At 30.4% G+C, this 12,355-nt stretch overlaps 1 protein-coding gene across 1 annotated transcript in view; it reads right to left on the bottom strand.

Annotated features, from left to right (window-relative positions):
- Positions 1–12,355, bottom strand: part of LOC129230024 (low-density lipoprotein receptor-related protein 1-like) — a 214,643-nt gene that overhangs the window by 17,975 nt on the left and 184,313 nt on the right. Inside the window, exons 49-54 of the mRNA XM_054864409.1 lie at positions 5,833–5,952; positions 5,441–5,563; positions 4,456–4,584; positions 3,910–4,181; positions 1,695–1,873; positions 595–818 (exon numbers count right to left, since the gene is read on the bottom strand). Coding sequence (XP_054720384.1) covers positions 595–818; positions 1,695–1,873; positions 3,910–4,181; positions 4,456–4,584; positions 5,441–5,563; positions 5,833–5,952 — 1,047 coding nt within the window. The remainder of the gene's footprint in view (positions 1–594; positions 819–1,694; positions 1,874–3,909; positions 4,182–4,455; positions 4,585–5,440; positions 5,564–5,832; positions 5,953–12,355) is intronic.

Here is a 12,355-nt window from a genome sequence, read left to right as displayed (position 1 = left end):
ATACATTTAGGCAAAGATTTTATGTTAAAAATTATGTTTCAACAGATTTAAAAATTAAACATTTTCCCTTTCTTGATACTGTAAAAATGTAGAATTGAATATTAATAAGGTCCTATTACCTTACAGATATGTCGCGGCACATTTTAACATTGACAATTTTTTAAATGTTGTCATGCTTGGTAAAAGTTGCACAAAAAACTAATTATGTTTGGCGATTCCAAATATTTTGCAATTTTTAACGACTTTTAAACAAAAGAAGCCTTGAAACAATGCTTAAAGTTCAATTAAAATGAAAAATAATCTGCAAAATATCTAAATTAAGCCATCAAAAAAAAATAATAATAATAATAATAATAATAACAATGCTAAAAATAAAAAATAAGCTGTAAAATAAAATTAAAAATCTCATTAGAATAACGTGTTGAATTACTGAATGCTCTATTAAAATGTAAAATAAATATACTGAATAACAAAAATAAGTATTAAAACATAATTTTCCGGTTTTCACCAAGGTTGAAAGTAAACAAGTTGCTACGCCAAGTGACATATCCATAACAGAAAAGTTCCATTAATAGTAGTTTAAAAAATGCTTACAAGATTGGAAAGCTTTAATGAGATGCCTATGTCTTCCATCCATGTTAACAGATTCAACACGAGATGTTTTAGGGTCTGCCCAATATATTCTTTTGGCTGGATAGTCAATAGCAATGCCAGTTGGCCAAATTATATTCTTTTCAACAATCGTCTGTCGATCACTTCCATCCAATTGTGCTCTTTCTATCTTAGCACTGGTTCCACAGTCTGTCCAATAAATAAACCTATTACAAGAAGTAGGAGAATGTGAAGATCATGGTACTGAAAAATAGATATACTTTTGATAATAGAAATACAAATATCAACGAAAGCAACTAACTTTAAAAAATGTCACTAGCAGTTGGAACTATTTAAATAGAATAGTGAAATTTTAACAGTTAAAGAAATTACTGTACAGTGTCTTTTTTATATTATTTTTTAGCGTGTGCATACACGAAATTAAATAAACCAAGTATTTTAGATATTGTACATCTTGACCTTCCCTAAAACACATTGAAAACGCAAAATTATTTATGTATAAAAAATAGTACATTATTTCTATAGTAACATAGCAACAAATTATCTTTTACATGCTTTGTATGCTACTGAAAGCATACAAAGATGTTGTAACAACTCATGCACAAGAAACAAATAGAAACATACATGCACAAACATCATTTGTTTTATATAAATGAATGTTAAGAGGGGCAAATCTTTGCAACTCTAGTCATGTAATTTAAGTTTAAAACAATTATAAAAACATTGTAAATAATCCAAAAAAATAAATGATGAATTAAAAAGTAGCAATTTGGGGTATAACATATTGATTGGCAAAGGCAAAAAGAAAAACATTTCATATTAATATCATGAAATGTAAGAACAATGATTGACGAACAAAATCTGTAAACTAAGACAAAAACTATTAGATGGCAAATGAAGAAATAATCACAAAATTTTCTTAAAACAGGAACAAGTTGATTATTGCATACACACATACAAACACGTTATTACATACTGATTCTGACAACCAAGAATAATAATATAAATAATGAACTATGATTATGAAGCTGCCATGTAATGATTATTGTTTTACCATAATTTTTACAACTGACACAACCTACCCTGCTTCAGGATCTACTGCAATGTCAGTAGGTTGATCTACATTTGTGGATATAATAGTCTGATGCAAAGATCCATCCAGAGAAGCCAGAGAAATGGTATCTGTTCCAGCGTCTACCCAATATATGTGATTGTTAATCCAATCAACCGCTATGCTTTTAGGTTCAGCCAAGTCTTTTATCTAAAATATTCAAAATTATAAGAAAGTTTCAGAACAGAGCACATCAAAAAATAATTTATGTAAAGCAGCATCCAAAATAAAAATGAACCCTAATAAATTGAAATGTTTCAAAAAATGTAAGACAATTATTAATATTATCATCTTCAACCTAATTCAAGTTATTAATAAGTTATATTAATCTGTTATTTAAAATGATAATGGTAAGAAACTTCTTAATACTATAATGTCTTTGCAGTGAGAAAATAAAGTGCAGTGATATGGAATAAGTAACAAATATTGTCCACCCTTCCAAAATAGGTTTCAATTAAATAAAAGTTTGTAAACTTAAGAAAAATAATGCAGTTACATAGTTTAGTTTAATTTGCGTAAAAGATAGGTAAATAAATTAAAGATTTGAGGCTGTAAGATGCAGCAGTGTTAATTACAAGAGAAATCCATCTTTTCCCCAAATTATTTTTAGATTCTTTTTCTTTTTCTTATAATTAGAAGGAATGGGACAGCTCATTAAATTGTTTCACATTATCTTTACTAATAATAAAGCTGAAAGTCTCTCTGTCTGGATATCTGGATCTCTCTCTGTCAGGACCTGTGACGAGCATAGCACCTAGACCATTCGGCCGATTTTCATGAAATTTGGTACAAAATTAGTTTGTAGCATGGGGGTGTGCACCTCGAAGTGATTTTTTCTAAAATTCAATTTTGTTCTTTTTATATTCCAATTTTAAGAAAATTTTACAGAGCAAATTATCACAACGCGGACAAATAAATTAGGGAATTATCATAACGTGGAATCGTAACATGGGCAAGCAAATGAATATAGCAAATTGGCGAGAAATTCATCATCCATTATTTGTAAATATACAGGCAAACCAAATGACCTTTTAATTTTCTACTACGGGCAAAGCCATGCGGGGTACCACTTGTTCATTATGAAAGTGCTTTAACCCACAGAGTTAGAATTTAACCATAGCATGCACTAGGGTTATATTTTGGCAGTACACATAAAAGTGTTTTTGACCACTACTTCTTGGCGAGCACAAACTTCATAAAATACATATTTTAACTTCACTATGATGTGGCAAGAAAGCGACCCAAATATGGAAGCCTTCCCTTATTTGACCACTATTTTATTTGCAAGTTGAGAGCTAGTTTCTACCTACTGGATAAAGAAGTACAAAGTCTAATAATATACTAGCTCTGTGCTTTAACCTACATACTTAAAAAAAAAAAACCATGCCGCATCTCTTTCACAGGCAATTTAGCTGGCCATCTTATAAGGTTTTTCAAACAACGAGAAGCATTATCACTCCAGAGGTAAAACCTGTCAAATTGCACTTTGAGTTAAAGAGTTTGAGATAAGAAGTTGGTAGTAAAGTTGAATTATGCTTTAGAAATTAAAAATTTTGATATGCTCACAAAAAAGTACTTCAAATTAAGCAACATGAGAACATTCTATTTTTAACAAAATGTATGCACATTCAGGTGTTAGAAACAGAAAGCTTACTGTGTTTTATGAAAAGCTTACTTTGCATGTAACATACTAAAATAAACCAAATGGTAATGCCAATCGGCAGGAATAAAACTACTTTCAAATGACAAGTTGTTTTCAAGAACCACTGCTACTTCATCAGTACCAAGGGCAGAATAATTTCATGAATATAAAATAATTTTTGGATCTTCAACCATCACAGCACTGGACTTCATAAGAGCTTTTCAGTTCAAAATATTTCAGATAGAATCTGTAATCATTCTTTTGCAGACCCAAACTTTATTCCTGTCTTACAAATAGAGTTTTCAAACTTCCTTCGGCTCGGTAGCCACCCCCCCCCCCCACTCAACTCTTGACAATAATGAAGTGAGCAGTAGCTCTGAAAAGCTGTTTACCATCTTGAAGCAAGCTTATTTGCACCAAATGAAACTTTACTCTTTTAATTAACTTTAATATGTTATGCCCAAAACAATCATTTTACATAATATCTATCTTTATGGTACATTAATAATCAATATAATGGAAAAAATAAATCCTGCATACTTACAATCACAGAAAGATTGTCTTCTCTCTTTCTTCGGACATTACTTTCGCTGTCATTGTTCAACAATTTGTACGTATACCGATAAATAGCCTTGTGATGCACATCAATCCAAAACACAATAAGATCTGTGTCTCGATAAAGGACATCAATTGACTCAATACGGTTCCTGTTGGCTTCGGGGCTAAGCACATCATTAATTTCATGCAATGATGGTTTGTATGGCGTGATCTGACGGAGCTTATTTTCACTTGCTAAATATATTACAGCTTCTTTCCCTGCAATGTGAAAACATATGAACATAAAATACAAAAATTTATCCTTCCACATTATAAAACGATTTTCGATGAAATAGATTTAAAAAATCATTTGACTGATTTTTCAAGCTGCCGCTTTGATCTTTTGAAATAATTATATTGATAGGCAGTTTCCGAAAGGGAGGAACAAAACTAAGAATATAAATTTTCTTCACTATCCACTCTCTTGAGGAAAATTTCACATTCACAGAACAAAAACAGACAGAAACAGAATTGAAAAAACTTGCAATTTTACCTTCAGCATGACAAGATCCTTTTTCACCAGGAACTGGTTGATAACCAGGAACACACTCACAGGAATACGCATCTTTCTTTTTAGCAGTACACAGTTGCGAACAGGTGCCAAAACTACAAGGTCCATACTCTGAGAGAAGCAAATGTTTATTATTACTATCCTCATTTTGAAAAGTTTCAAACACAAAAATTACTACTTTTTTAATATTGGTTTCAGGGTATACATTTTACTTTGAGACTACACACCCCCTACGTATCAACTGGCTTTGATAATAGCCACTATCTCCTCAAATAAATAATAGCGGATGATTGAGTAACACGCATGTTTCAACAATGAAACTTGCGCCACGGCATGATAATTTGATAAGTTTTGGTAATGTTTAACATGGAGGGAAAGGATTTATTGTGACAAGGCTGAACTCGATCCAGTAAGGTAACTGTTTTACAGGTAACACTGTCATTTCAGGGGAATGAAGAAACGAAAAAATGGTCAACTATGAACGCTATCTACTGAAGTTCAGGGTTAATCTATTGGAATTAGGGTTCAAATTTTAAATATCAAAATATCACCAAACAGGCAATTGCTTCATTCAAATGTAGAAGAGTAGAAGCAATTTTCACCCATCATACCTAGACGGGCGACTTTCTATTATAAAACAAAGATAAGACTTTCCTACTTGAAGAAGACTTCCAATAACTAGGAGTTAAAAGTAAAATGAACATCCCATCCCTACAGATATATTTTCATTGCAGCAATTTTTCTTTTAAAAATAATAGTATTAACAGCAACAAAACTAATAAAAAGAGAGATAGGCTCATTTCCAGACAGATTTCTCATTTAGGAAAATAGTTTTTAATAAATAAGAATAACAATACAATTGGATGTTTTTCTTTGAAGAGTTTTATAAATACAGCATCTAAAAATAAGTATCAAAAACAATAATGAAATACATATTAAACTTAAAATACAATTTGAATGCACTTACCACAGTCAATTTCATCTGAAAAATCCTCACAATCTTCAAAATGATCACATCTAAAAATTTCATTAATGCAGTGACCACTGGAACATTGAAACTGATGACTTGCACATTGTTGGTGGTTAGGACCTATTCATACATGAAAAAAAGAAAAAAAAATCATTGCACCACTGAACAAATGAATGTAACACAAAAATCATATAAAAGCAAATGTGCAATATGATTAATTTTTATTCATTCATTTTTTTATTGTTAAACTTTTATTACGAGACAGTAGAGAGAAACTTTGAAAATCATAAGCAGTGATTGGAATACAACTGAGGAGAAAGCACACACACAATAGTTAATTTAAAGAAATATTTGGGAAGATTATCTGAAAATACACTGATTCAACTTACAGAATTTTGGCTGCTCATCAGAGTTGTCCCCACAATCATCATGGCCATCACATACCTTAACTCGAGAAATGCAATAGTTGTTAGCACAGCGGAAACGTCCAGGAGGACATGCAATTTTGCCTAAAAGTAAAATTTTGGCCTTAAACTAAACATAAATGATTTTCTTATTGAAAGCTTTTGAAAATGTAATGCGGAAACTATAGTAATTTTCAAATATGGAGTTTGATTCTGTGAATAAAACATAAAATTACACAGATTTTTTTTTTTTTTGAAGATTACTAAATTTGATATACCACTTTTAAAATGATGGAAATTTTAAAGGTCATTTCTAAAAAAACCACTCCAATACAGATAGATAACTAGCAAGGAGAGCAATAAATGATGGATCGATTTTTTTCATTAAAAATAACATTAATTTTATTTCTTACTGAGCCTTGACAAAAATTTCACTTTGTATTACTTGTTCAATAGTGTTGACACTGATTATTTCCTGTTAAAACATGTTACACTTTTTTGGTATTGCATTGATGTAATTTTGTTTATTTCTTAATTCACTCTTTAAAATCAAAATAAATATTTTTTCTAGAGTTAAAAATGCTTTAATATTTGAAAAGAAAAATCAGAAACATAGCAGCTAAAAAGTGAAATCAACCTCTCATTGGTTGGGGAGAAATATTGAGGTCTGCAAAAACAGAACAAGTATGCTCCCCCCCCCCCCCCACCCTTCATAAGCAAGCTTACTATTTAACTTAAATTACAGCCATGCTTCGGAGTCTAGCCGATTTTCTGGTAAAAGAGTCAAGAGTGAAGAGTTGAAGGCTCAAAAAATTTCCAGTGTCAAAGCCAGTCATTTTCCCTCTAGACCTCCAGCCTTGATCACAGCCAGACAGATACAGTGAAGCACTGTTTATACGTTTCTGAAAGGACTGCATGGAAAAAGCATATACCGTAAAATCCCGAAAGTAACCCCCCCCCCCCCTATTTTCAAAACAAAACTTGTTAATTTCAGAAGGGGGGGTTATAATCGAGATTTTTTTGAAAAATGAGCCAAAATAATTGTTTTTAGTAGAATTAATTTTAGAGTCAGAAAAGAAATAAGTAAATAAGAGTTAATATTAATGAAGAGTGAGAAATTAATTAATAAAAACCTGTCCTAATTTTCAAGTAGTAAAAAATTGCATGTGGGCGCCATTTTTTTCAAAAGAAAGGATTTTGTACCTTAGTTGGCGAAATCCCTATAATTTATCGCTTGAAAATTCATCATGTACTGAATGTAATAAGGTTACAGTAAAAGAAGCAAAATCTTAACGTTCTTGTTTCAGAATAAAAGCAAAAATCGCAATCACGGCCGCCAATTCTTTACGAAGATCGTAATTTCGAAAACTGAGCTTTGCAAAGTTCGCGAACGCAAACAGAGACAAATCTCTTATTTGATTTTGTGAAATATATATTTCTGATGATCATTAACTCGTTCAATTATTTTATTCTGCCTTTAAAAAAGGTTATTTTTAAGTTTCGCGCTACTTTTTAAGCAACGCATTTCCAAAATGGCGCCACGTTTTCAAAATGGCGTCGTGTTGAAGATTGTTCATTTTCACAAGTCAGAACAAAAACGCTCCTTCTAAAGTAAATAAAAAGCAGTACAGTCAAATAAATTTCTGCTGTAATACTGTCAATAAAAAAAAAAAAAACAGGCGCCCTTGCATCAAAAGGAGTTGAAACATTTTGGAAAGAATAAACCGTGGAGACCATTTTTTTATTTTTTGTTCAAATCATTGTTTTCTTTCTTTTTTTTTTAGAAAAGAAAACCTGCACATGGGGGAGGGGGGAAGGGAGAACTAAACCTCTGTAATTGCTTTTCAAGTAAAGCAGAAAATGTTATCCTTTTTTTTTTAGAGGGAGTGGAAAATGAAGATGATCAGATTTTTTTTCAGGTAAAAAGGGGGGGGGGGTATATTCAGGATTTTAAAATAATTTCACTTTCCACAAAAAAGGAGGGGGGGGCTATAATCGATAAGGAGGTTACTTTCGGGATTTTACGGTAAATGAAAAAACGTATACTAGGTATACATTAATGTGTATTGGACTCTGCAGGGACCAATTTAAAAACAGGCCGAGGAACAAAATAAGCCCCCAAAAAAGTAGAGAAAAGATACTTTAAACCATGAAAAAGAGACTAAAAGTAGACAAGCTCAGGCCTATTTTGCAGTAGCCCAGGGGCATGTGCCTTCCATCTTTTCGGGTAGAATAAATTTGACTAATCCATTAAATATTTTATTAGTATGAAAAAAACCTTTATAAGTATTGTATAAAAATCATACTATATTTGGAAAAAAAAAAGTTTGCTCAACAATCGTAGCCGAGGCACTGACTGTGTGTTATATGCCAAAGGAGTGATACTCGAATCTGTACAAAAGAATACATTTTACTTTATAACTAGTTCACTTCAAATTCAAGGCTCATTTTATTAATTTTATATTTCAATTCGTTCACGGACGTTTCTCTGATAAGATCGGTAAGATGACAAGGTGAGTGTGTAACTGGGTGCTTAGCATTTATTTCAGGATGCAAATTTGAATTGACGACTGCTATTTCAACTTCTAAGGAAAAAGGAAAGAAACATGGCACATTAACAGCAAAACTATAACATAATGGGTAAATGGTACCAATGTTATCTTAACTGCATTATGGGTTCAGAAACAAAAAGGAACACTTGCTGTGAAATTCAAGTTTTAACATTATTCTATACAATAAATATTATAATGTATAATTGCTCAATATCTGTAGTCTAGTTAATTTTTTTTGCAAAAAACATGCCCAAGAGAATATATTCGTTTGAAACCCTGCCACATGAAATACAACTTATAAACACTCAATAAAAACCCATAGGTCCATTTATTAAGATTAACACTGGACAGCAGAATTAACCTGAATTTAAAAAAGTATAACCCAATGACAACCTTAGAAATAAGAAACTTGAATGGTGACAATTTGAATAAATTTGGGTTCTCCCCTCCCTCTCTCCCAAAAAATGCAAAAAAAAAAAGCAAAATATACTGTATTGATAACAAATAAAATTTAAATTTTACTTTAAATCTAGTATTTAAAAAAATGCTTCATTAATGGTTAAAAAACTGAAATTAAATTACTTAATGTATCAGAGATCAAGAGCAAACCATTGTTATTTATTTATTTATTTTTTATCTTTTAAAGTTCTTAAATATTCTTTTTTTCTCCATTTGAAAAACAGCAATAATAAATATATACAAATAAGTTGTTTCAAAATACTATCTTAATTTAAAAACAAATAAAAATCAAATAACTCAGTCTTTCAAATCTAAAATACTGTGAGCATTAATAAGCAAAACAAGAAATATTATTAAAAATAATTCGTTCTAAGCCAGGAATATAGCAGCATGATTTCTACAGTGGTTTGGTATGATAAAACTGAGCCGGCGCGAAGCATTTGTCACCACGCCAAATGCTATAAAAATATAACAGCGAAAAAACTCCAACTAGGCAAAAATATTGGCCAACATAAAATTCTTAAGAAATTTCCACAAAAAACAGAAATAAGATTTTTCCTCAATCCTCAAAACTATTATTAGAAATTTTGTAATAAAAAACTAAGAATAAATTAGGAACTCAATGTCTAATGCATTGTTATTAAGTATTTATTAAACTTAAGTGTAAACTGCATAGTGAAAATAATAAGCACTTACAATGCATATTTTATAAAATTATTCCAGTTTTTCTGATTGAAGTGAAAAACAAAAACATAAAAATTCACAGTTAAAAATTTATTAAATTTAAGTCTTTTGCTAAATGTTTTGGGATAAGGCTAAAACTTTTAAAATTTGGCTAATTGTTGACTAGCAATTCGAGATCCATAGTGCAGGCTTTGATAAAATACTTCAAAAAAATGATTTCTACACTTTACAGGATGCAATCTCTAACACAGCTAACAATTTTCTGCAAAGCATATAAAGGAAAGTTTTTCATTAATTTATATATATTTTTTAACGGATGCCTCAATTGAAACATCGATTAACTCCACTTTTAAAAAAAATCCTTATTTCTGCTTTAATAGTCTTTTATCAATGCTTAGTATGTGAATTTATATTAAATTTGGGTTCAGTATCTTTTTGAACATGTGATGGCAGAAAATGTAACACAAGGGCCTATTTACTCTTATGGATAGCACCATCTTCTTCATAATTATTATCTACTTTTTGTTTCATGGAGTTAGTCAATTTGTCAAGTGAGGCATCCAAATATCTCATTAGAAATTTTGAAATAATTTTTTAATTTTAATTTATTCTCTTTTTCCAAAGGATCAAACTAAAGTGCTAATTTCATTCAAGTTCAGTCTGCAAAAAAGATTTATTGATGATTCATTAAAACTAAATTAAAATAAAAAGGCATTCTAAGCTAATATGATAAAAATAACTTCCACATTTAAAACTAATTGAAATATTTGCAGGATCGAAAAGGATTATAATTTCAATTTTGAGAAGAAAAAACTTTTTAAGCTAAGTTTTACTTCAGGTTTGAAACAAAACTGAAAAGTTCCTCAAAATATCTAACAAAAATAATAATAAATAAATTACTCAAAAGGATTGAAATCTGAAATGCAGCAAGCAATTTTCTGTGAAACAATTGCAATATTTGCATACTTCTTTTTATTGCTTAATTATTTTTAAATTAATTTCAAATAATAAATCAAATGTTTATTTGTTTCAAATATGGTACTTTCCTTAAAGTAAGTTTATTGCAATGAAAAAGCCATTTCATACAAGGATGTGATAGTTTTCAAACTTAATAATTGTATTATTTTTGGATGCAAAATACAATAATGAGTTCTCTGCAAAGCTTAAGTTAAATCAGGGGTGCCCCCTCCACTTAGAAAAAGGGCACACCGCTTCTAAATTTTGCAAAGACCCCCACCCCCACAAAAAAAGCAAGATCCCCTCCCCCCAGAAAAAATTTTAAAAAAAAAACCACTCAAAACAATCCTCCCTAAAAATTTCAATGGCGCAGTTTGTGCCATGACCCCCCCCCCCCCCAGGTCGGCACCCCTGGTTAAATAAATACCTTTGTGCATAAAAAGTAAAATAAGAAATAACAACGTCATGTTGGCATATTGTTATTATTTTATAATTTTCATTTTTGTTTTTTCAATGCTTTTCAAAAAAATTTTTATTTAAATTTTAAACAAATTAAAAATCAAATGCTTATTTTTTTCTACTCTAAAACTAAGTTCATAAAAAAATAAAGTAATAAAAATAAATAAAATTAAAATACATTATATTGCAATAAAAAAAAGCTATCCTACACTGGTATATGATTGCTCCAAAACTAAAAAATATTTGAAGGATGCTGAAATCTTACATGGAAATTAAGTTTGCAAAAAGAAAAAAAGATAAAAATAAAATTAAAATGCATTATTGCAGTACAAGAAGTTATCCTATACTTCCATATGAGAGCTTCGAAAGTAAAAAATACATAAAATATTTGAAAGATGCAAAAAGATTAAAACCTAATACACAGCGATCAATTTTCGGCGAAGCACGTGGCTCTGTGTTTGCAAACTTTTATTTTTCCATTACTATATTTATTTTAAACAGCTTTTCCATAAATGTTCTATTTTAGCTCACAACAAATTAAAAATCTAATGCTTACGCCTTTCCGATTCGATGTTTTCCTGAAATTAAGTTCACAAAAAGAAAAAAATAATAATAATCATAAAATAAATTATTAAAATAAAAAAGGCTATCATACATTTGCATATAATAGTTTCCAAACTGAAAAATAATTGAAATATTTGAAGGATGCAAAGAGATTAAAATCTCATACATAGCGACCAAATCTTCACAAAGAACCTGGTTCCATGTTTGTATGTTTTTATTCTTCCATTACTTTATTTATTTTAAACATCTTTTCAATAAATGTTCTACTTTAGCTCACGACAACTTGAAACCAAATGCTTATTCCTTTCCGATCAAATGCTTCCCTGAAATTAAGTTCACAAAATTAAAATAAAATAAATTATAACAAAAACAAAAGCTATCCTTCATTAGCATATAATAGCTTCTGTGGTGTATCAAACTAATTGAACTCCGCTATCATAATCGCAGTGACGTCAGAAGCCACTGACGTCACTGAGGAAAAACATCCTCTCAGGAACAGAGGAGATCGGAAGGAACTCCGGAGATGTGCGCATTGGCGACACACTCTGTCTTGTATATAGTATTATGTATATAGTAAATGTAGCAATTAGAATAGTAAAGTCTAGTATTATAATTCCTGAATGATTAATAATCCATTACATGTTCCAGCGAGCATAGGTTCCCTAAAAAGGAACCATAACAGTGGCGACGAGTGTGTGTTAAGAAACCACTAATGTAGTGATATAAAAGTTCTCGTTTCAAAAAGGATAGGGTAATTACCCGAAGACGGCTCAAGGTAGGAAATTTATATATTTTTGTATTTTGGGTTGAAAAATAATGGAGGCCCTGGTTCA

The sequence above is a fragment of the Uloborus diversus genome, chromosome 9, assembly GCF_026930045.1.
Source record: "Uloborus diversus isolate 005 chromosome 9, Udiv.v.3.1, whole genome shotgun sequence".
In the NCBI taxonomy this organism is placed as follows: domain Eukaryota; kingdom Metazoa; phylum Arthropoda; class Arachnida; order Araneae; family Uloboridae; genus Uloborus; species Uloborus diversus.
The sequence above is the reverse complement of the archived record's forward strand: the minus strand, read 5'-3'. Positions and strand labels throughout refer to the sequence as shown.